Source organism: Selaginella moellendorffii, unplaced genomic scaffold, assembly GCF_000143415.4.
Source record: "Selaginella moellendorffii unplaced genomic scaffold, v1.0 SELMOscaffold_80, whole genome shotgun sequence".
Classification (NCBI taxonomy): Eukaryota; Viridiplantae; Streptophyta; class Lycopodiopsida; order Selaginellales; family Selaginellaceae; genus Selaginella; species Selaginella moellendorffii.
Genome location: NW_003314341.1, coordinates 567,609 through 589,001, shown reverse-complemented (window position 1 = coordinate 589,001; position 21,393 = coordinate 567,609). Strand labels below are relative to the sequence as shown.

The window sequence follows — 21,393 nt, the reverse complement described above, 5'->3', positions numbered from 1 at the left end:
TAGGGTTAAAGAGAGGAAGATTTAGGGTTCTCATCTAACGAGGGAGGGAAGATGATGATGAGCGATGGAGCCCGGTGGCGATCGTCCGACAACACCGTGGTGGATGCGCTTCCCTACGTCGACCACGAGTACGCGGATCCGCAGCTCAAGCGGGAGGTGGAGCGCCTGATAGACGAGGAGATGAGCCGGAGCAGCAAGCGCCCCGTGGATTTCTTGCAGGATTTGCCGCCATTGCCGAGCTCCAATCTCCTCCAGGCAAGAAATAATCTCGCATTTCTCCACGCATTTCTTACACTCGCTCTCTCTGTTTGATTCTGGTCAGGAAGGGCCTCTGGTCGCCAAGGCATTGGAGCGTCTCCGAGCAGGAAGGCCGCCGCTGGCCCTGGATTTGTCACGCTATGGCGTCCAAGCTCCTCCCGTTGGCAAGCGGAACGATCTCTACGAATGGAACGACTACCTCCGCAAGGCCAAAGTCCAGCTCGAGTATCAAACCATGAGGTAGTGTAAGAACTCTCTCGTTTTTGTCGAAGTAGCTCTTGATTCCTCTCTTCCAGGATTGAAAACTTGGAGCTTTTGCTCCAGTACAGTGGAAATACCTGGCGTGCTCACAACCAGCGCTTGGAAGCTTACTTCTCCAAGTAAAGTCCGACTCCCTCCTCGTTTGGTTTTTCACATTTCTTGTTTGCTGCTTGCCAGGCTGCAGTCGATAGCACGGGCATTCTCTCAACAGATCGAATCACTGAATCGCGATCGCAAGCTGAATCAGGTCTGCCAACTTACAATGCAAGTGCCGTGACTGACCCAAGAGTTTCTTTCTCCAGCAAGCGGCCGCGACTGTTCTCACTCATCTGAGATCACAATGGGTGGAGATCTGCCAAAAGAACATCGACATCGATGCGGCTTGCACGGAGCTCGAGGCCGAGATCGAAAGCTTGCACGAGCAAGCGTCTCAGAGGTACAGTTCCTGGAGCAAAGTTTCAAAGCAGTGACAGTGTGCTTTCTCCCTCTCAGGGGCATAGACGTGACACCTTTCCAGCTCTAGTGAGTGCTCAAACGACGTAGTAGTAGTAATCTTTTTGCGAGAAAACTGGAAAGAAGAAACCAAACGAGGAGGAAGTTCGTCCCAAAGACTTGTCCCCCATCGCAGTACATCATCAGTAGCGATCGTAAGAAGATCTAGCAGCGCCACGCAGCCGCGGCCTATCGTACGCCGGGGGAGCCGAGCGATCAAAGTGCGGTGCCCGGTCATACGGCCCCGGACGATCTCTATAGCCACCATCGTACCTCATAGCTCCGCCACTGCTCCGCTCACGGTCCCGGATCCCTCCGCCGCCACCTTCATACCTCCGCTCTCTTCCATACTCGTCACTGCTGTAGCGCGGCTCGTAGCGGTCTCCAAAGTATTCACCACCGCCGCCTCGGTCACCATAGCGGCCGCCAAAGCCGACATCCCTGCCAATACCACCGCCGCTGCCGCCGCCGCCATAGCGGTCGCGGGAAGAGACCGGACATTCCCTGGCCCAGTGACCCTGCCGCCCACACCGGAAGCAACTGTCGTTACCATTGTTGTCGCCTCTCCCGGCGTAGCCATTACTGTAAGGAGCGGCATATTCCCGGTCGCGGTAACGGTCGCCGGCACCACGGTCGAAGTCGCGGTCACGGTCCCTGTCGCGGTCCCTGTCGCGGTCGCGGTCGCCAAACCCCATGCCGCCGCCGGTGTCGCTCTTGGGCAGTGCCTTGTTCACCGTCACCACGCGGCCGTCGAGCTCTTTGTTGTGGAGCCGGTCGATCGCCTCGTCCATTGCGCGCTGGTCCGCGAAGGTGACAAAGCCAAACCCGCGCGATCGCCCCGATCCCCGGTCGATGATCACCTGCCAAGAACACACACCACAGTGATGGATCCATCGTCTTGTCATGGCTCTCTCGGGACCGCGCAAAAGAAACCAAGAAGAAGCGAGTACCTTGGCCTCCAAGATCCTTCCAAACTGCCGGAAGCTGCTCTCCAGCGCTTGATCGTCGGTGGACCACGAGAGACCGCCCACGAAACAGCGAAACTCGTCGCCGGAGCCGCCCCCTGACATGCCGGCGTCGCGATCGTCTTGCGTCGTTGCGCGCTCACCCTAGCTTCTTTGCCACTTCTTACAAGCTACCACGAACCCTAAAAACGTTGACGGGCTTATTTTAATCTTACCTTTCAGCCAGCCCCCCAAATTTAAGTTCGTCCCGTCACTCGGCCACTGGCGATGGCGCTAGTGACGTTTCTTGTTCTTGTTCTTGTTCTTCTTCTTCTTCATCGTCGTCTAATCCTTCCACAATGTACTCCTTGTAGGCAAAACTCGCATTTGTCACTGACTATATCGAAAGATGTGCTTGCTTTGCTTACCTTGGTGAGGTCTTGCTTTTCTAGGACGTGGTAGTGCCTGTTGGTGATCTTCCGCCCACAGATGATGGCTATGAAGAACCCGTAGAGAAGCCCGACCAAGATGAGCACCAGCACTGCGAGAATTCGATTGAAAAACGCAGCGAGAATAGTGGAATGACTTACCAGCGAGTGCGTAGAAACCATACGCGTGCTGCTCGTCGTAGCCAAACATCTCTTTGAGTTCCTCCCCGTAGATGGCATACACAAGCGCGCCCAGCAAGATCACAACCTGGAAGTGAAGCATCAAAACGCTGTGAGTGCTCCAAGAACAAAGAGGATAAGATCTTACTTACCACTTGGACGAGCACGAAAATTACAGTGTGGTCTCGACAGACAAGCAGCTGGAACTTGAGCCGGAGCCACCATCGATCCGGCGGCCTGTTGACTCTCATCTGGAACACACTCCGGCACTCGGTACAATGCGAGAAAGCAAATCCTTCCTAGTAGAAACAGGAAAGAAGAACAAAAACGAAAACCATTCCATCCATCAGGCCATCATCTCTTCCACCGCTACTTACAGACAGAGATGCCGCTTTCTTGCGCAGCAGAGTACCTTGACCGCCCTCCAATTGTCCAGACACGATCTGTGCACGAACTTCTGCGTCCCTTTGCATTGACACGGCGCGATCAAGTCACTCCCTGGACGAAACAAGCATCCGATAATCCTCCATTCAAGAAATTCCCACACATTCTCACCTCCACACTCGAGACAGATCCGGCACTGGCGCTGCTGCTGCCGATCCAGCTCCAAATCCACGCAAAAGCTGCCGCTGCTCGATGCCGCCTCCTCAATGCCTGCGTATTTCGGCAGCGCCGAGCCGAAATCCAGCTCCAGCGCCGGGGCGGCGCTGGCCTGCGCCATCGCCACGAATTTCTTGCGTCACGAACGCCCTAGCCAGAAAACGTAAGCGTGGAACAGGCGCTTAATTTAAACAGTAAGTCAGCCATAGATTTTCAGTACTCTATCGATCGATCGATTGATCGCTCAAGCGCCAAGTCCCAGCGATTTTGGGCGAGATCGAGGGAGAAGAGGCTGCGTCATTCCCTGTCCATCTCTTCCCAGTCCACTCCCTTCCACAAATCCCATCTTCGCCAGCATTCGCGAGCCAAAGCCTTTGGTGTGAGCTTCGAAGCTCCCGAGTGGAGCTTTGTCGACGCTCTCTTTGCTCCTCACAGTGACGCTCGTCTCGGAGAAAAGCACCACCGGAGTTTCTGGATTGTCACCCGGTTGGAGCACACCGCTCGAGACGAAACTTGGCGGCTGCTGCTGGATCGAAGATGATCGCTCGCCATCTTTTCTCTTCTTCAGCGGCTTCTTGTTTCTCTTGCCATGCTGCTCAAGCTTTTCGTTCTCTCGTGCCATGCTCGCCCGAGCGTGCCGAGCAGCTCTCTTGTACTTGGCAGCCAGCCTTCCAGCTTCACCCTTCTTGGCTTTCGGTGGCGAGTCGTCGAGTTCTTTTTCACGCCCCAGAAGCTGGTAGAAAGAAAGATCATAAGAGATGGAAAAAAATGGAAGCTAGACCTTTAACATTTGCTGAATATCCAGTCCTTGCGGTAGAGCCGTGTGCCTGGTTCGTGTCACAGTCGGAAATCTGTAACAGATACGTAAAAAACAATCCGAGCACAGAAAAAGCCCGACTGATTCACCGTTTTTTCCCAGATCCATGAGCCCCGACTTTCAGACGGTATACAGCAGCAAGCTTATTCACCTGTGAAAGACAAATAAGTTACGATCCAATTTTCAGCGAAGGTGGTCTAATTACCAGAGTCAGGTCCCTATGCTTCATTGGTTGAAGAGCAAGCATATCGCATTCGCTGAGTACCATGCTCTCAAACATCTGTGAAAAAGCTAACAATTCTCACCTCAACAAATGAATCACAGCCTTCATACGTACCACGTTCATGCTCTCGAGATCAACACCCCGGTGCAATGCTCTCTCTCTGCGTTTGCGGGCGATTAATTCCTTTTTGTATTTCTTCCTCTCTCCTGGAATCAATCAAACACGATTCAAACATCGTCATGAAAAGAAACTCTTACCAGGTACTCCTTTTTGCCAGCGAGCCGTGTCCAGCCTCTTTCTTTCTATACGTCCTTTGTCTAGAATGAAAGATGGCTCAATGACTCCGATGAGTTCTTCGTTGTCGCTCAGATCGAGACATTTCAAACGGGCTTCCTGTCTGGAAAATACGGCTTCCACGTCGTCATCGTCCTCGGAGCTACTATCGCCGGACTTGTATCCAAGCCCCGCATGGACAACCGATTCGCTGCTGCTGGAGCCATCATCGCCATCTGCGCTCTCGTCATCGTCGGAATCCGAGAGAAAAAACTCCTCGTCAATCTCGTCACCACTCTCGAGAGCCACTTTCATTGCCATGGCTCTCATTGCCATTTCCGTGGAGAGCTCCTCCAGTGAGACCTCGTTTCCAAGATTTCCTGCGTAGTCCTCAGCGAGGTCCGAATCCACACTCGAGGAACAATCGTCTTCACTGTCCGAGGATGAGCTGGAACTCGGCTTCTTCTCATACTTGGTGTGATTTTTGGCTTTGTTTGATCTTGGAGTCTTTGTCTTTGTTGATCGTCTAGAGCAGCTTGGTATGTCCATGGATGATCCCTTGTCCTCGAAAACGGCTGCTCGGGTGGGAAGAGCAGCGAGAATTATCTGAGTAGCAATAATCGTTTTCCAGCCAAAGTTCATACGCAACAAGACTCAACCAACCTGTGCTTCGCTCGGAATTGGAAACGAACCATCTCTGCTTGGTCTTCCTGCGAGCCACATTTTTCGTTAAGCAAAAAAATTTCACAATGATCGTGAGGCACTTACTCTTGTATTCGTCCTCTACGACCAGAAATTCGTGATCGAGATCCTTACGGGTGCCCCTATGCTTCCCGCGTCCCTCTACAAGCGCTAACAGATAGGATTGAGCTAGAATGCCGCGACGACTTACCCTTTGGCTTCCAATCACTCAGAAATCCGGCCTCCACAAAATGCGATCGATTCGAGCAATGGCTCTTGCTCTTCCTGCTGCTGCGGCCGCTGCTCTGCGCTCCACCCCTTCGTCTTCGCGACATTGAAGCTCCGAAATTAGGTCTTCAGGAAACGGTATATTCTAGGAAAAGAGAATGTTTGCGACATATTCTTTTCTTGTGACGTGGCAGAGCTAACCTAGACAATTCAAACTTTCCCGCCCAAACGTACATTCGCAGATCCGATATTTAGCATATTCTCGGCGCCGCCCTAGTAATTTCAAAGTTTCCCGCTCTTCACCTAGGGTTCTTAGTAGGCGGCGAATGAGCATTGTTCACAGGCGGTGTGTGTGCCGGCGGCACGAGAGGTATGCGCGCGATGAGCAGAGGCAATCGTTCGAGCAGTCTGCCGGGTATTATCGGTGCCGCCAGTGTCAAGCAAGGGATCGCCGATCGTCCTCGGTCATGAATCTCAATGTCTCCAAGTTCCACTATCAGGAAGCCGCCACAGAGATTTCCAGGCCGAGACGCAAGGGCAAGGTCAAGTGCCGCTATGCCATCTCAAAATCCGTGCCCCGTACCAGAAAAGAGGGGCTTTTGCTGGCGGGGAGTGAGGGTTTTGCGCCAAGAACCCCAATGACGCCATTGGGGCAGCTCTACCCTAATGATCGTCGGAAGGAATCGCCTTTTGACCGTCTTCCTCTGGAGCTTTTGGTAAGCCATCCATCATTGCCCATGCCGGAGATGAAACTGACTGGACTACGTTTTTTTCTTCTCTCTCTCTCTCTCTTTTTTATGCTAGGTTCGCATCGTCTGCAGTCTACACCATGATCAACTCAAGCCTGCTTTCCACGTTTGCAGACGATTCAGACAAGCGGTATGAAAATGCTGGTTTCTCCTATCGCTGCTTATCTCGGAATCTTGTGGCAGGTCCTTATAGCCCAGCAGTCCCATTTCGATTTCAGGACACCGAATCGTGAGCGTCAAGTGGAGCTCGAGCTGATGACTCCTAGACCCAATGAACGTTGGCCATTTGCAAGGTACTCTCGATTACTCTTTCCGTCCATCTTTCTTTCCGTCCAACACCTTTTTCTTTTTCTTTTTCTTTATCAGTCGCACTAGCGATCAACCGACCACCCCGATGGCTCCAAGACATGCACCGAGGCCCCCTCAAGCTAGAATAGCCTTGGGAGACTTGAAACAAGTGGCTGCTAATCTCTTTCCGGGCGATTACGAACATGGCATCGAGGAACCCAGGCCCGCGCCTAGAGCAATCACATCCCACCGAGTGCTATTCACGGAGGAAGAACTCTGCCAGGCGGTGGCCAACAACACTCTAGAGCTCCTCTGAGGTAGACGTCTTGACAAGACGTCCCAAGTGTAAGTGCTCGTTTCACTATTTTAGATAAGAAGTCGGCAACTAGTTTAAAGGCAACTTGGATCTCCACTTAGGGACAGGAGGAAGTATATATAGTTCCTTCTCTGCTTCATCTCCAGCAGGCTGAAATGAAGACAGTGGCAATGAAGACAGTGGCGGTGGCTCTCCTTGTGCTGGTGGTTTTGGAAGGGATAGAGTGCCGTAAGCAGCTGGAATGGGAAGACGAAGCTCAAGCTCGAACTGGATTTCCAGCTGGAGGTTTCGTTCCAGCACCTCGTCCGAGGAAGAACTCTCATCACCACGGCTCCCACGGCCACACTCCAGACGGCTCTTCTTACGGTTCCAGCAGTGGAAGTTACAGTGGCGATGGTAGTGCGAGCGGCTATGGCTCTGGATACGGTGGTGGCCCTGGCGGAGGCAGTGGCTCCGGCTATGGCTATGGATCCAGCTCGGGCTCTGGGAGTACTGGCTATGGCTATGGAAGTGGCCAAGTTCCTGGGGCTGGTAGCTCAAGCGAAGACGAGTCCCACTTTCCAGGTGGAGTGCCACCCCTGCCAGAAATGCCTGGGTTTGTTTAGAAAGATCCATGTTTTGGTAATCCGCGATCTTATAATGTAGTTAACGATCTCATAATATCTATATCGATCTTATATCTTATTCGCGATCTTTATTCCCACTCCACCACCGACTCATTATATTGAATTATAAGTGTCGCTACTTCCTCGATCTTGGCTTGGATCTCGCCGCTGCGCACGATTCCACTGCTGGGATCTTTCTTTACCTCCACCCCCTCCACGATGAATCGAGCGCCAGCATCGGCTTGGGGCCCAGGAAGAGGCACTCGAGGATGGAATTCCAGTGTGCTGGAGGATCATCCTCTGGGGCGCCCACCCGGACCGGGGATTGATTTCTCGCCCGGAATCCCTCGGGAAGAACACGATCCAGGTAGTCCTTGGTCGAGCCATCGTGGCATTGTGGAGGGACTGGAAGAATCCACAGGAATGGACGCTTGGTCGCTTCCAATCCAGCCGCGAGCTCGCGGACTTGCTCCTCGGCCAAGAACGTCCTGCTGCCAAACGAGATGAAGATCATATCGTCATTGGGCGCCGATGCTTCTTTCCCCACTGCCTTGGTACGATTCACCATCGATCGCTAGCAGAGGGCCGATGGGAAAAACTGGCAGGATCCGGCTCTAATCAGCTCCGCCATGGCTACACGCTCGAGCTCTTCGCAGGAATTCACCAGCACGGCCGATGACGCGATTCCAGTTGCGGGAAGCCACCTCTGGCTGGAACGCCGCCCGGGACTCATCGATCCAGGGTTCCGCCAGAGGTGCCTTAATCCCCAGCATGACGGACAAATACGAGCAGCTAGCAGTGAGGCTAGCAGCGTGGAACACGAACTTTGGGAGCTTGCTACGTCGGATCGCGTCAGCACTCCACATCATCACCGTGATGTCCACTCAAATTGCCCGTCCAGCGTGGCAGTGAGAGCCTCCCTGCATGTCGAATCGGATCTGGGGGCTCGCCGGCGATGGCAGCGACTGCAATTCTTTCTTGGACGAGAAGATCATAGTGATGGAAACACCGTGAAGAATGGCGAGCGTGTTGGCGAGGATAGTTGCGGTGCAATGTGGCCCTTGTTTCTGTAGGGGACGAACACTTAGTGTCGGGGATGCAACCCGCCATCGCCACTGTTGCCATCTCTCTAATTAGGTTTATGTCTTGATCTGAGCTGTTCTGGCACCGATTGACACGGGAAGATCTGGGCTCCCTGACGCGCATGAATACATAGGTTGCAATACCGTGTAATATGTATCCTTGACTTCACAGAAGCTGGCAGATGTAACCATCACAGGATCACAACACATAGCCTGCTCACGTTGGTGGCACGCGCAGCAATGGGAGTGATCGAGGTCAGCGCTGTGGAGAAAGTCCCTTTCCAAAATTTACACGATCTACGATCTGACTCCCTGCACCATAGATCCACTTTTGCCCCAGCTATGAAGAAGATTTGAACCACAACATCAACATAGCCAACCTTGGCAAAGGAGCTATGCAACTTACAGTTTACAAGCAATATCATCGATACCATCGAGCAAGAAATTCAGAACAAGAAACAGTGTCCAAAGACAAGAGAAAGCGAGGACAAATCAGCGGATCAAAGAGCTCAGTAAATCGATCTGTAAGTTTATCTACAAACACTATTATAAACAGCTTATGGAATAACAATCTAACAATCTTACATTTGTGATAGAGCCTCTGCAAATGCTTGGAGGTTTTTGGCGGAGCTCGGCGCATTCCTCACGTACTCTTTTAGGGTAGCCGCATTGCCACAGGAGTTCCTGGCCTCCAGCCTCGCCACCTCGTCGATCTTGGTTTGGATCTCGCCACTGCGCACGATTCCACCGCAATCTTTCTCCAGCTCCACCCCGGCCTTGATCTCCTCCTCGATGAATCGAGCGTTCTCGGGCTGGTCCGCGCCGAACGGCCAGCATAGCATCGGCTTGGCGCCCAGGTAGAGGCACTCGAGCACGGAATTCCAGCCGCAGTGCGTCACGAATGCTAGCAGGGAGCTGTGCTGGAGGATCATCTTCTGAGGCGCCCATCCAGACAGGATGAGCCCGCCTTGATTTCTCGCCAGGAATCCATCGGGAAGAACATGATCCAGGTATTCCTTGGTGCCATCGGCCCAGTGTGGAGGGACTGGAAGAACCCACAGGAATGGCCGCTTGCTGGCTTCCAATCCAGTCGCGAGCTCGCGGATTTGCTCCTCGCCCAGAAACGTCCTGCTGCCAAACGAGACGAAGATCACCGACGAGGGCTCCTGCTCGTCCAGCCACTGCTTGCACGCCTCGGCATTGGGTGGCGATGGTTCATGCCCCACTGCCTTGGGATTGGGCGAATCGGCATCGATCGCTAGCAAGGGGCCGACGGGAAGAACTGGCGGGATGCGGGGCCGGGCTCTAATCAGCTCCTCCATGGCTTGGCGCTCGAGCTCTTCGCACGAATTCACAAGCACTCCCTGCACTTCCCCGAGGTCGCGTTTCCAATCGTGGGATCCAAAATCCGGCATCTCGGGATCGTCGATCCTTGGCTGGAACCCCGCCCGGGACTCATCGATCTGGGGTTCCGGCAGCTCAGCTCTAATCCCCAGCATGACGGACAAATACGAGCAGCTAGCAGTGTAGAGCGAGAACTTGGGGAGCTTGCTACGTTCGATCGCGTCAACACTCCACATCACTATGATATCCACCAGAATTGCGATGGGTGGCGAGGCCGAACGCTTGAGCTCGTCCAGTTTTGCGGTGAGAGCCTCGGACTTACTCCTTGTTCCTCCCTGCGTGTCGAGCACCACGAATTTGATCTGGGGGCTCGCCGGCGATGGCGAGGATTCCAATTCTTTCTCGGACACAAAGATCATAGTGATGGAAATGCCGTGAAGAATGGCGAGCTTGTTGGCGAGGATCATTGACGGCGCAATGTGGCCTTTGTCTTTGAACGGGAGGAACACCAAGTGTGGGGGATGCGACCTCTTACCGTTATCGCCGTTGTTGCTTGATACTACCATTGGAGCCATCTCTCTACTTGGAAATCTCCATGGGTTTTGAGTCTCTTTTGTATGTTTTTGGTTGTGAGTTGTTCTAGGCATCGTTTGACACGTATAGATGTGGGCTCTTTGACACGTATGACTTTGTATGTATGAATCTTATTGGATTCATACGTTTTTCCTAGAAGCTTCGAGCTCCAAAGAACGCGCCGTCCACTTTGCGAATGAATCGGGTCACCTAAATGCGCCTCGTTCGTTTTCAACTTGGGAGAACTGTGTTGCAGCTTGACTTGTCGAAAGAAGAGAGACGAGCTTGCTTCTTTGATTACGCCATTGTCACGTTTACCGCTATAACCAGCAAGTGACATGGCTTTGTGTTTGAACGGGGCAAAGGAGCGAGGAACACCTATCTTGAAGCATGAGGTTGGTGAATGCAAGTTTATTCACAGTCGCATCAAGGAAATCTCAAACAATTGACAACATTTGATCCCATGCCAGACGATGGGACAAAACTGGAGTAACAAAGGAGCAATGACAAGTATTATTATCAAGCATCTTGCTGTTACGATTTGCTGAGGTTCATCCCTCTGTCCCACCGATTTGAACCAGCCATGCACAATTCTAACTCATAATACAATACAATACTCACCATATTCTTGTGGTTTTGGGAGAGAGAAGCCACCACAACGATATCCTTGCCTGCCGTCACCCTACCAAACCAGGAAAATTCTGCCACAGACCAGTTATAAAAAGGTGAGTATGGAGTGTTGGGGCGCTAGAGCGACGTTGAGACTCCCCAAATTTCAGCAGTCAGTGCATTAGGTTTTCGGCAAGAGTTTCCAGATTTCAGCAAGCCTCTGATCTACTCGAGAGCGAACATATCCACCACCACAAAAAACAGCCTATGGGCCTACGAACAAAACAACAACGACAACTACAAAAGAAGCATTTATCCAGGTTGGATTTTTAAATGCTGGTGACCTTGACGTGTCTGAAAGTTTCCAAAACAGCTCATGATCTAAATCTTTGGACAACACAATCAGCAAGCTCATCTTATACAATAACAAGGCCAGACCTTTACAAACATCTTGTGATCTTGTACAAACCCTAGCCCAAGATTTCAGATCGCCTAGCCACGCCAATGTCACGTCAAACGTAGGCCCGCACTCTACCTGCAAATGCTTGGAGGTTTATGGAGGAGCTCTTCGCGTTTCTCACGAGCTCTGTAGCAGTAGCAGCATTGCCAGAGGAGTTCCTGGCCTCCAGCGTCGCCACCTCCTCGATCTTGGTTTGGATCTCGCTGCTGTGCACGATTCCACTGGGATCTTTCTCCAGCTCCACCCCGGCCTTGAGCTCCTCCTCGATGAATCGAGCGTTCTGGGTCTGGTCCGTGCCGAACGGCCAGCATAGCATCCGCTTGGCGCCCAGGTAGAGGCACTCGAGCACGGAATTCCAGCCGCAGTGCGTCACGAATGCTAGCAGGGAGCTGTGCTGGAGGATCATCTTCTGAGGCGCCCATCCGGACAAGATGAGCCCGGCTTGATTTCTCGCCAGGAATCCGTCGGGAAGAACATGATCCAGGTAGTCCTTGGTCGAACCATCGGCCCAGGTTGGCGGGACTGGAAGAACCCACAGGAATGGCCGCTTGCTGGCTTCCAATCCAGCCGCGAGTTCGTGGATTTGCTCCTCTGCCAGAAACGTCCTGCTGCCAAACGAGATGAAGATCACTGACGAGGGCTGCTGCTCGTCCAGCCACTGCTTGCACGCATCGGCATTGGGTGGCGATGATTCTTGCCCCACTGCCTTGGGATTGACATCGATCGCTAGCAAGGGGCCGACGGGAAGAACTGGCGGGATCCGAGGCTGGGCTCTGATCAGCTCGGCCATAGCTTCCTGCTCGAGCTCTTCGCACGAATTCACCAGCACGGCCTGCGCCTCCCCGCTGTCGTCATTCCAATCGTGAGATTCGATATCCGGCATCTCGGGATCGTCGAGTCCCAACTGGAACGCGGCCCGGGACTCATCGATCCACGGTTCGGGCAGAGGTGCCTTAATCCCCAGCATGACGGACAAATACGAGCAGCTAGCAGTGTAGAGCACGAACTTGGGGAGATTGCTATGTCGGATCGCGTCAGCACTCCACATCACTATGATATCCACTAGAATTGCGACGGGTGGCGAGGCCGAGCGCTTGAGCTCGTCCAGCGTGGCAGTGAGAGCCTCGGACTTACTTCTTGTTCCTCCCTGCGTGTCGAGAGCCATGAATTGGATGTGGGGACTCGCCGGCGATGGCCAGGATTCCAATTCTTTCGCGGACGCGAAGATCACAGTGATGGAAATACCGTGAAGAATGGCGAGGTTGTTGGCGAGGATAATTGATGGTGCAGTGTGGCCTTTGTCTTTGTATGGGACGAAGACCAAGTGTGGGGGACGCTTGCCACCATCGCCATTGTTGCTTGATACAACCATCGCTGGAACCATCTCTCTACTTGGAGAATTCAGGGGTGGAGTCTCTTTTTTATATAATTTTGGTGGATCTGAGTTGTCCTACGCACCGATCGACACACGGGCTCCTAGTGGATTTGCATATCCGGAATCATATTGAATTCCTAAGGTTCTTCTAACTCAAGAGCTTAGAGTTCGAATCGCGCTTCCGCCATCGAATCCCAGCCGTCCAATTCGATCGAACTTTAGAAAAAGCGCGGCAAATGAATCGGCTGACCTAAAATGCGCTCATTCGCGCCTTCTACGTTTTCGTGTAGTAGCGCTGCTAGGCTAGGGTTCTTGAGGTGAGGAGGGCAGGGGCAATGCCGGCCTCCAACGGCGGCATCGAGATCGATGGCGATGGCGATGCCTTCTCCGCCGCGGATCAGCCCACGAATTCCAATGTCCAGGTGGTTGTCCGGGTGAGGCCGCCGAATCAGCGGGAGCACGAGCAGGGCTACAAGAAGGCTGCTGCCGTCGATGCCGCAGCTCAGACGCTCACTCTCAGTGTCACGCCATTTGCCAGATCCTTCAAGTTTGATTATGTTGCCGATGAGGACGTTGGCCAGGTTTGTGATTGATTTTTCTCTAGTGATTCAGCTCACACTGTAAATCCCTTCTACAGGAAGATATTTTCCAAAGAGTGGGGAAGCCCATCACGGATGCTTGCTTGCAAGGATACCATTGCTGTCTCATTGCTTACGGTAGGAGTTTGGTCTAAAAGTCTCGGATTCATGTATAGCTTTGACATGCAATGGTTTTTCAGGACAAACTGGTGCTGGAAAGACCTTCACAATGGAAGGTAGCTTTGAGCTTTTCTTTTGCTTTGTTTTTGGCTAGTGGATTTCTCACCCGAACTTCCATCGCTCAAGGGCAGGTCTCAGTGTCACGGAGGATCAGGCTCAAGCGCATGAAATGCGTGGCCTGATTCCTCGCATTTTGGACTACATGTTCCAGAGAATGGGAGAGGAGAAAAAGGAGGTTGTATATTCCGTTGGCGACCAGTTTTTTTTTCACTCTTGTGCTGTTTTTTCTTCAGCGGCAGAAGGATGTTGAATATGGCATCAAGTGCTCGTATCTTCAGGTTCGTAAACTGCTTCACCACCATTCCTTATTCAGCTTTCGTGCAGATATATAACGAGCAAGTGCAAGATCTTCTAGATCCCGACTCCGCTCATTTAAGTATCCTTTTTGCTGTCTTGCAATTCTTTGCTTGCTGTTCCTTAAAGCTTTTCAGATATCCGCGAGGATACGAAGAATGGAATGTATGTGGATGGTCTCCAGGAAGTGGTCGTGCCATCTGCAGAAGCTACTTATGGAGTTTTTCGGCGTGGATCTCAAAACCGGCACGTCGGGATGACTGCTATGAACATTGAAAGCAGTAGGTCACATAGCGTGTTTACTTTAGTGGTCGAGTCTCAGGTACGCTTTAAACTGCTAGCTTGGTTTCTCTTATGCTCATTGTGTTCTTTGTGGTAGCGTGTTGTTGGTGGAGTGATGAACAGAAAGACATCGAGATTTTATCTTGTTGACTTAGCAGGATCTGAGCGTCAGAAGTACAGCGAGACTATTGGGATTCGACTCAAAGAAGCTGGGAGTATAAATAAATCGTTGTCCGCACTTGGAAACGTTATAAAGGTAAGCAAACATGAGCAGCAGATGTTTAGCAAAACGTAAAAGTGGTTTCAATTGTTTGCAGGCGCTTGTGGACATATCAGAAGGCAAAGTAAGGCACGTTCCTTACCGGGACTCGAAGCTTACATTCCTGCTGAAGGTTTGTGTTCAGTCGTTTGAATTAGGAATTTTACTCGTGTGCGGACCAGGACGCTTTGGGTGGAAATTCGAAGTGTACGCTAATAGCGAATGTGAGTCCAGCCGATAAGAATGGGGAGGAAACGCTTTCCACTCTTAAATTTGCTCAAAGAGCGAAGTTGATGAGAAACGCTGCCGTTGTTAACGAGGACATGCTTGGTAATCCAGCTATTATGGGCGAGGAAATAAAGAGACTTAGACTCGAGATTGCAACACTGCGAGGTAGAGCTATATTGTGTCTTGTATAGTATTGTTTCTGATATAGCTTGCGTAAAATGTGTTCAGCAAATATTGGAGCTCCATCGCTGATTTCGATACCAACTGTGGCGGCAGAGGCACTCCCAGGTATCCCCTTGTTTTTCATCTCATTCTTTATTGGTATTGATCATTTTGTTTGATTTTTAGAAAGCGAGCGAATCAGCCGCTTGGAACATATATTATCTGAATCTACAAAGCAGTCTCTAGCCGCTGAAAGGAAATCAGCTCTAGAGCTGCACGAACTCGCCACGAAGTACGAGGCTGCACAAGCGGTTTGTGAGCGACTGGAAACAGCTTTACAGGTAAGGGTTAACGCTCTATAGTTTGCATAGCATTAACAAATGTTTGCAGTCGCAAAAAATGATAACGAGGTTGCGTGAATGTGCTATCAAAAGAGTTGAGGGTGGCCGTCCAGCTACTGACGGTGATGATGGAACTTCCGAAATGAAAGAAGAGATTGAACAGTTACGCAAACAAGTAGAGCATCATCCAGACGTTGTGAGGTTTAAGATGGAACTCGATCTCTGTAAAGGTTCGTGTGTTTTCACTAATTGATTATGCCAAAGGAATGATCCTAACGCGACTTGGAAGTTGTGCAGCCAAACTCGAGGAATACGAGCACAAGGACAAAGGCGAGGAGCATGTTGCTCAACTTGAAAACTACAGCCAGACGCTAAAGCTTGAATTGCAAGACACTTTAGAAGAAAAGGCTAAGCTTGATGAAGCCATGGCTGCCATGAAAGCTGAGAATGAGTCAGCAAGAGCTCAAGTACTAGTAGCCGAAGAGCAGGTATTGTTTGTTCTTTTTGCAAACGGCTTGAGAATGTTATCGTCGTTACTTGCAGTTTTTGAAGCTGCAAGAGGCAGCAGAAAAATGTAAGAAGGAAGCTACGGAGGCGATACAAAAGCAAGAGAAGACGGACGAAAGGCTACGTGAAGCAATACAAGAACAGGACCGGGTGAGAAACTACAAAAGTTTGTTGCGCTCGTTTGTAGCTGATCGTGACGTTCAGGTTTGGCGAATGTGCAACCTGGCAGAAGCACAAGCAACAGAACTCGCTCTTGAGCTTGCCAAAGAGAAGTCTGACGCATCAAAGGCGCTACAGAAAGAAAAGGTTCCGTACTGGATACTTGCCAGTGTTGCCTTTTGACGTGTTCCTCGTGACACAGGAGATTTTAAATTCCATGGTGCAAGTCATCAGTGGGGAGCGAGATGAGGTATTTTTCTTTTTCTTTTTTGTTTCCTGTTATTCTCATCGCCTCTAACATGCAGGCAGCAAGAACATCGAGTGAACTGGCAACGAAACTAGATATTGCCCTCGCTGCAAATGCTCTTTTAGAGTCTCGCATCAGAGATTTGGAGGGAAGGCTGGTTGAAAAGGTGTGATCATTTTCTTTTTTCTCCCTTTCTTCTCATTTCTTTTTCGGGATTTGACACTGCACGTTGATTCCTTTTTTTAACATGTGTGCCCGTGCCAGAGAAGAGAGAGCATAAGTTGAGATCTGTACACATGTGCTTTTTGTTGGTATTGTGGGTATCAAAATTTTAACCAACCGGTGAGCTGCCGTCGTTTCTTTACTGTCTACGGAGCTCATGAGAGACACTTGTGTGTTTTCTTTATTCAGGTAACAGGAAGTGATCCAGCGCACCCATGAAAAGCTTGGCTTTTACTTGTAGATACTCGTTCCAAGTGAGGCAGCGGTAAAGAGGTTTGCTGGGATGGATGGGGCAAATGGAAACCGTGGGAGGCGGGGTGAAGAAGTAAACCAGCGAGAGACGTTCGAAGCGTTCGTTAACGAGAGCTCTGTGCAAGGCACTGTGGAAGACGTTGTTGCTCATCAACTGTAGAAAGGCAAGGCAAGGCAAAGCACTGTCAGAGGCTGGAAAAACTGGATGAGATTCCAGGATACCTGAAGCATGTCACCGACTTGGATGACAAAGGCACCGGGAACAGGCTTGATGGCGATCCACTTGTCACCTCTTTTCACTTGCAAGCCTCCGACGCTGCCTTGGTGCATGATGGTGAGGCAGCTGGAATCGGTGTGGGACGCGAGACCCATTGCTTCCGAGGGGCTGGGACAGGGGGGATAGAAGTTCATGTGGATCATCCCCCAGAAGTTCCGGATATGTTGGTGAATTCGCTCCTCGCTTGCTTCCAGGCCGTGGAGGATGAGGTCGGTGATGAGCAGGGCCAGGCCGCGCATCGCCTTATCGTACTCTTCAAACGACTTGCTGCCAAGGACAGAGACAAAAACCGTGAGAGCATGAAAAAGACGTCGTCGTTTGTTGGTACGCGAAAGGTAAGAGCAGAGAAATGGAAGTCTGTTCTTTGTTAACTTCCTTGTTCTTACCAGAAATCTTGCTCGCTGTGGACGCAGAGCTTGCGAGCGTAGGCCTCGAAATTGTTGTGCGGAGAGCCCATCATGGTGAAGGCCTCGGACCACATTAGCCGGTTGAAGAAGGAGGCCATTCTGGTGGCGCCGTAGCCGAAGAGAGTCCCGGGTGGTCTCTCGGCCCGGAGCTTGTCCGACTCGGGGAGAGCAAACAAGTCGAGGCTCGTCCTCCGCGCTCGCTCCACAACTTGGTCAGGCACGCCGTGATTCACCACCTGGAACGCTCCCCACTCGCGGCAGGCGGATCTCATCTCCTCGCATATCTCCTTGCGCCTCTCATCGGATCGATCCAGCTCCGCCAGGTCGATCACAGGCACCACCACCTCGTCCTCCAGCTCCGCCGGATCATCCTCCGCTGCTGCCGTCTCGCTCGAGCTCCAGCGATAAGCTTCCGGGAGCTGCTGCCCTCTCTCGAGCATCTTGCTGAGGCTTCCTACATTCGACACCGATCGCAGGAGCTGGGCTCCGCAGGAAGAAGGCGTGGGAGACTGGGAGAGCCCCGATGGGAGCCGTGTTGTTCCTAGCATCATCTATCTCCAAGGTAGACTATATAAAAACCAAAGTATCAGGAGTTATGAATTTAAGGAGTTCGCTCTTTGCCTCTCAAGGCAGGCACATAGCCTAGGCAGGGCGCAGGACTTGGACATACACATACACTCTTTAAATTTCTTTGCTCTCTACTCACACCCTCCACCATTCCACCATTGTAGTGCTTGAGGCCAAAGTAAATAGCAGTGGGTGAGTGATGGGCAGGGCTGGCACAGGGCAGCTGAGTGGGGAGCCCCACAAATTGCATTGGGTCACAGAAGCAGCAAGAGACAAAGGTGGTGACATATGGAATGAGTAATAAGCCAGTGGCATTAGCCAAGGCCTGGAACGACAGCTTGTCCCCTACCATGTCAATTAGTGCCTGATCTCCGTTTGATGCAATGGACAGCAGTCCGAAAATTGTCCACTTCCTCCCTGGGAATCCTTCCTTATCAAGATCCCAAAACTTTTTCTCCTACTTCTAATATTGCATATTCAATTAATGTGAGTGCATGGAATATAGAAAAGGAATATAGAAAATATGCATATTAATTAGCCCAAAAACCATTGTAATTATATACTTGAACCTCACATCATTCCCTCTTCTCAAAATGATGATAGACTATCAAAGTTCTTTCATAGATGGGAGGAACATTAAGAGAAGGTATCAATGGATTTATAGGTAGTATTAGTTATTCTTAATCCCTTTGTATGAAGTATTTTAGCCACTGTAACCCAATGGATGATGATGGGAATTATAATGCCATTGTTATCCCACTTATATATGGCTTAAATATTTAACAAATTTTGTTCGGACAAGTGGAAGAATGCTCATCAAATACTAATCCCAAGACCTAATATTGGCAGCTCGTGGCAATCGTGAAGATAAACTTAACTCCGTCAATAATATTAGATCATGGCCATATAAGAGTTTATATAGTGAAGCACCAAACCCTTGTGACATATATGTAAGCGACTAAATTTTCCATTCTACTTTAGTCATTTAACCACACCTTTGACCACTTGGAGGAGTTTCATTCACAACTTCCATAAGTCCTATTCCGGACTTGGGGACTTACTAGCCCTAAGAATGACATCCGTGCCACTCAACTGTTGCATTTGGTCCAAGTGCTCCACGTGTCCGGTGCCAAGACCGACACCCCAAGGTACCACCAACATACTAGCCTGTTACGCTAAGGCCATACCCCTTCACCTTAGTCGCCCAGTGGTCCAACACCACCTGCATCGCAGTCCTGTCTCTCAAGGACTGGGCCATCTATCCAGGAGTGACCATCCAAGATCCACTCTTTAGCATCCTTAAGATGCCCGCAAATATGGGGAACAGCCTTCCCCAATATCCCTTTTGTAATCCCCACCAAGTCCCTTTTCTACCCATGACCGTGTTGGCCAACACTGCCACTGAGGCAGGGCCCTTAGGCCTGACCACTAAGTCCCACTATCCTCTGGGACTTCCTCAACACATGACCGTATCATTGATCAGTTTAGGACTTTGGGACCACATTTCGGAACACCGTGGCCTTACGCAAGCTTCATGGGTACTTTCCCCACCTTCCGCCTTTTGGTGCTCTAGCCATGGGCTTAGAGTGAGGTTCCATTGAGCCATGCTAGGTATCCAAGTAGGTAGTGCCACCCACACTTGGACTGGGAGCATCAACCATTCAATCTCCCAGGGGAACTAGAGTCAGCTCTTGAACACTTCACCTAGCTACCCTACTTGCTAGTCCGTATTCACTCTAGTCTTGGACTTCCCAATGGTTATCCCATTACCCAACACTTGGGTGCAGCCTTCTTGGTCCAAATTGGCCTTTCCTGGCCAAACTGGCTCCACTAGAGTCCTCCCCCTACTATACTTTTAGAGCTCACCAAACCCCCTAGGGTCTGGGAGACGAACGCTTTGGGCTTTCACCCTCTCAGACTCGAACTTGGACTCGGACTCGGACTCGGACTCGGACTCAGACTCGGGCTCGAGCTCAGGCTCGGTCTCGGGCTCGGCCTTGGTCTCGGTCTCAGTCCCGGTCTTGGTCTCGATCTCGATTTCAGACTCCATCTCGGGTCCTTCTCGGACTCCATCTCGGATTCCATCTCGGGTCCATCTCGGATTCCATCTCGGACTCCATCTCAGGTCCATCTCGGACTCCATCTCGGTCCATCTCAGACTCCATCTTAGGTCCATCTCGGATCCATCTCGGACTCCATCTCAGACACTTCCACGTGTTATATGTTAGTCCTTTTGGGTCCTTTTTTGGAGCCTTGCTTATTGCTCGCTTCGTGCTTGTTCCTCGAGCACTTTGTTGGGAGTTCCACTCCTGCTCTCGACCTTTCAAGTCGAAGCTTTTGGTCCAAGCGTGTTACATTTCGTTTGACTTTTGCTTCGGCCACTACCTCATGGCACCCTTTCGGCTCCACTTTGGGGCCTAGGGATTTTGTGTCTCACAACTCCACCACCCATAGACGAAGTTCGATGTCCTCATCGAACAATAAACTATTTTATAAAGTAACACTAACATGTATTACTCTTTCCATTCTTGGCACCTCGCCAATATTCGTCAATGGTTTGATACCGAAGGCTCACCATGCCTTGCCCATCCTTTAAGGAGGACAGTCTCTTCAACTTAGAGACTGATTGAACCACTTGTGGTGGTTCTCTCTTTTTATTGATTTAGTTTTCGTTAAATCTGTTAGAGACACCGTCTCTATCTCAATCCCACTATTCCATCTTGAGTAGTCTCAGTTTCCATCGATATGACCTTTGTACTTTGGAACTTTTACTTTTGATTTCTCAAAGTCAATATCCTAGGTGTCTCCAACACCTTGCTTTGCACGTATTGTGCAACTCCACTTCCCCATCCTAGGAAGTTCCTTACTTGGGGGCACCATCATCCTCTTTTCTATTTTGTGCCACCTTAAGCACTAAGTTCCAGTTATCATAATTTGTGCTAGGGCTGGCTATGGCCCTATCATTTGGCTACCTTACCTCTACCTCCCTTGGAGCTTCCACTTTCGCCAAATCGGAACAATTAGGAATCCATCCTTGGAAACACATTGCATTTCCCACAATTTGTTAGCACTCAACATATTAGTGTTCTTGGCCTAACTTTGTTTTTCGGATTCTTTCCCATTATTCCCATGGCTCTTTTCTTAGCCACTAGTCTTTTGCTCCTATTCTTGATTGTTGCACCTAGCAATATCGAATCACTACCTCCATTCTCGAGGTATCCTTTTGGTTCAATTGCAAAGACTTTGTTTTGCCAAGTTCAAAGGTGTTCACCCCTAGTACGTCTCTTTAGCATTTTCTGCTACGGGCTCTGTCCACAGCCCAACTTTGCGACCATCCCATGGATCGCTCCTAGAGACTACTTTCTTAGACTTACTATACCATCGTATTGGCACAATTGATTTCCCTTTAGGTGTCCTTCCCACTTGGTCACCTTGACCAAGCCACACCATTATCAATAGTTTAAATCAACACTTTGAACTAGGAATCATATTCTTTAACCCAAACAAAGACCTTGTCCTTGGTTAGCCACACAATCACCTAGTGACCATATCTTAACCCCTTAATAAGTCTACCACTAAGGTCTT

The 21,393-nt window shown here is 50.6% G+C and overlaps 10 protein-coding genes across 12 annotated transcripts; 4 read left to right on the top strand and 6 right to left on the bottom strand.

Moving 5' to 3' along the window:
• The first annotated feature begins 21 nt into the window (after positions 1-21).
• Positions 22-1,128, top strand: LOC9658091 (pre-mRNA-splicing factor SPF27 homolog). Its single transcript, XM_024661135.1, has 6 exons — positions 22-255; positions 323-498; positions 555-638; positions 697-766; positions 822-955; positions 1,012-1,128. Exons 1-6 carry the CDS (start codon positions 52-54, stop codon positions 1,040-1,042), a joined length of 699 nt encoding a protein of 232 aa, XP_024516903.1. The 5' UTR covers positions 22-51; the 3' UTR covers positions 1,043-1,128.
• On the bottom strand, positions 1,060-2,109 carry LOC9658090 (glycine-rich RNA-binding protein GRP1A). The gene is made up of 2 exons (XM_002987238.2): positions 1,962-2,109; positions 1,060-1,871 (listed from the first exon to the last, which is right to left on the bottom strand). The coding sequence occupies exons 1-2, from the start codon at positions 2,079-2,081 to the stop codon at positions 1,155-1,157; spliced, it is 837 nt and encodes a 278-aa protein (XP_002987284.2). The 5' UTR covers positions 2,082-2,109; the 3' UTR covers positions 1,060-1,154.
• Positions 2,110-2,154: 45 nt separating this feature from the next.
• LOC9663015 (E3 ubiquitin-protein ligase MARCH8) lies at positions 2,155-3,329 on the bottom strand. Of its 2 annotated transcripts, none has more exons than XM_024661134.1 (6): positions 3,119-3,329; positions 2,941-3,061; positions 2,716-2,858; positions 2,546-2,651; positions 2,384-2,496; positions 2,155-2,322 (listed from the first exon to the last, which is right to left on the bottom strand). In XM_024661134.1, the coding sequence occupies exons 1-6, from the start codon at positions 3,282-3,284 to the stop codon at positions 2,291-2,293; spliced, it is 681 nt and encodes a 226-aa protein (XP_024516902.1). In that variant the 5' UTR covers positions 3,285-3,329; the 3' UTR covers positions 2,155-2,290. The 2 variants fall into 2 exon arrangements, with proteins under 2 accessions (XP_024516902.1, XP_002987283.2); XM_002987237.2 differs by having other exon boundaries at positions 2,716-2,862; positions 2,976-3,061.
• A 16-nt stretch (positions 3,330-3,345) lies between these two features.
• Positions 3,346-5,510, bottom strand: LOC112341259. The gene is made up of 9 exons (XM_024661124.1): positions 5,369-5,510; positions 5,245-5,319; positions 5,140-5,186; positions 4,461-5,082; positions 4,318-4,409; positions 4,186-4,260; positions 4,070-4,131; positions 3,945-4,014; positions 3,346-3,896 (listed from the first exon to the last, which is right to left on the bottom strand). The coding sequence occupies exons 1-9, from the start codon at positions 5,490-5,492 to the stop codon at positions 3,408-3,410; spliced, it is 1,656 nt and encodes a 551-aa protein (XP_024516892.1). The 5' UTR covers positions 5,493-5,510; the 3' UTR covers positions 3,346-3,407.
• A 185-nt stretch (positions 5,511-5,695) lies between these two features.
• LOC9663014 (F-box protein At4g35930) lies at positions 5,696-7,417 on the top strand. Its single transcript, XM_002987295.2, has 4 exons — positions 5,696-6,101; positions 6,190-6,264; positions 6,318-6,427; positions 6,501-7,417. Exons 1-4 carry the CDS (start codon positions 5,712-5,714, stop codon positions 6,736-6,738), a joined length of 813 nt encoding a protein of 270 aa, XP_002987341.2. The 5' UTR covers positions 5,696-5,711; the 3' UTR covers positions 6,739-7,417.
• Positions 6,894-7,343, top strand: LOC9658089 (putative glycine-rich cell wall structural protein 1). Its single transcript, XM_024661161.1, has one exon. It carries the CDS (start codon positions 6,894-6,896, stop codon positions 7,341-7,343), a length of 450 nt encoding a protein of 149 aa, XP_024516929.1.
• Positions 7,418-8,917: 1,500 nt separating the features above from the next.
• On the bottom strand, positions 8,918-10,416 carry LOC9658088 (anthocyanidin 3-O-glucosyltransferase 7). Its single transcript, XM_002987236.2, has one exon. The coding sequence runs from the start codon at positions 10,414-10,416 to the stop codon at positions 9,007-9,009; it is 1,410 nt and encodes a 469-aa protein (XP_002987282.2). The 3' UTR covers positions 8,918-9,006.
• A 940-nt stretch (positions 10,417-11,356) lies between these two features.
• Positions 11,357-12,875, bottom strand: LOC9663013 (anthocyanidin 3-O-glucosyltransferase 2). Its single transcript, XM_024661127.1, has one exon. The coding sequence runs from the start codon at positions 12,793-12,795 to the stop codon at positions 11,464-11,466; it is 1,332 nt and encodes a 443-aa protein (XP_024516895.1). The 5' UTR covers positions 12,796-12,875; the 3' UTR covers positions 11,357-11,463.
• A 167-nt stretch (positions 12,876-13,042) lies between these two features.
• Positions 13,043-17,841, top strand: LOC9658087 (kinesin-like protein KIF15). Of its 2 annotated transcripts, XR_002990483.1 has the most exons (21): positions 13,043-13,367; positions 13,424-13,502; positions 13,565-13,600; positions 13,676-13,779; positions 13,838-13,882; positions 13,929-13,980; positions 14,036-14,220; positions 14,278-14,436; positions 14,498-14,572; positions 14,622-14,832; positions 14,896-14,955; positions 15,016-15,170; positions 15,220-15,400; positions 15,468-15,658; positions 15,714-15,827; positions 15,882-15,983; positions 16,039-16,086; positions 16,142-16,249; positions 16,348-16,425; positions 16,495-17,169; positions 17,224-17,841. XR_002990483.1 is itself a non-coding variant. In XM_024661123.1 (19 exons), the coding sequence occupies exons 1-19, from the start codon at positions 13,122-13,124 to the stop codon at positions 16,366-16,368; spliced, it is 2,172 nt and encodes a 723-aa protein (XP_024516891.1). In that variant the 5' UTR covers positions 13,043-13,121; the 3' UTR covers positions 16,369-16,480. The 2 variants fall into 2 exon arrangements, 1 of the variants encoding a protein (XP_024516891.1); XM_024661123.1 differs by lacking the exons at positions 16,495-17,169; positions 17,224-17,841 and having other exon boundaries at positions 16,348-16,480.
• Positions 16,469-17,861, bottom strand: LOC9658086 (gibberellin 3-beta-dioxygenase 2). Its single transcript, XM_002987234.2, has 3 exons — positions 17,221-17,861; positions 16,780-17,101; positions 16,469-16,711 (listed from the first exon to the last, which is right to left on the bottom strand). Exons 1-3 carry the CDS (start codon positions 17,790-17,792, stop codon positions 16,487-16,489), a joined length of 1,119 nt encoding a protein of 372 aa, XP_002987280.1. The 5' UTR covers positions 17,793-17,861; the 3' UTR covers positions 16,469-16,486.
• Positions 17,862-21,393: the final 3,532 nt, after the last annotated feature.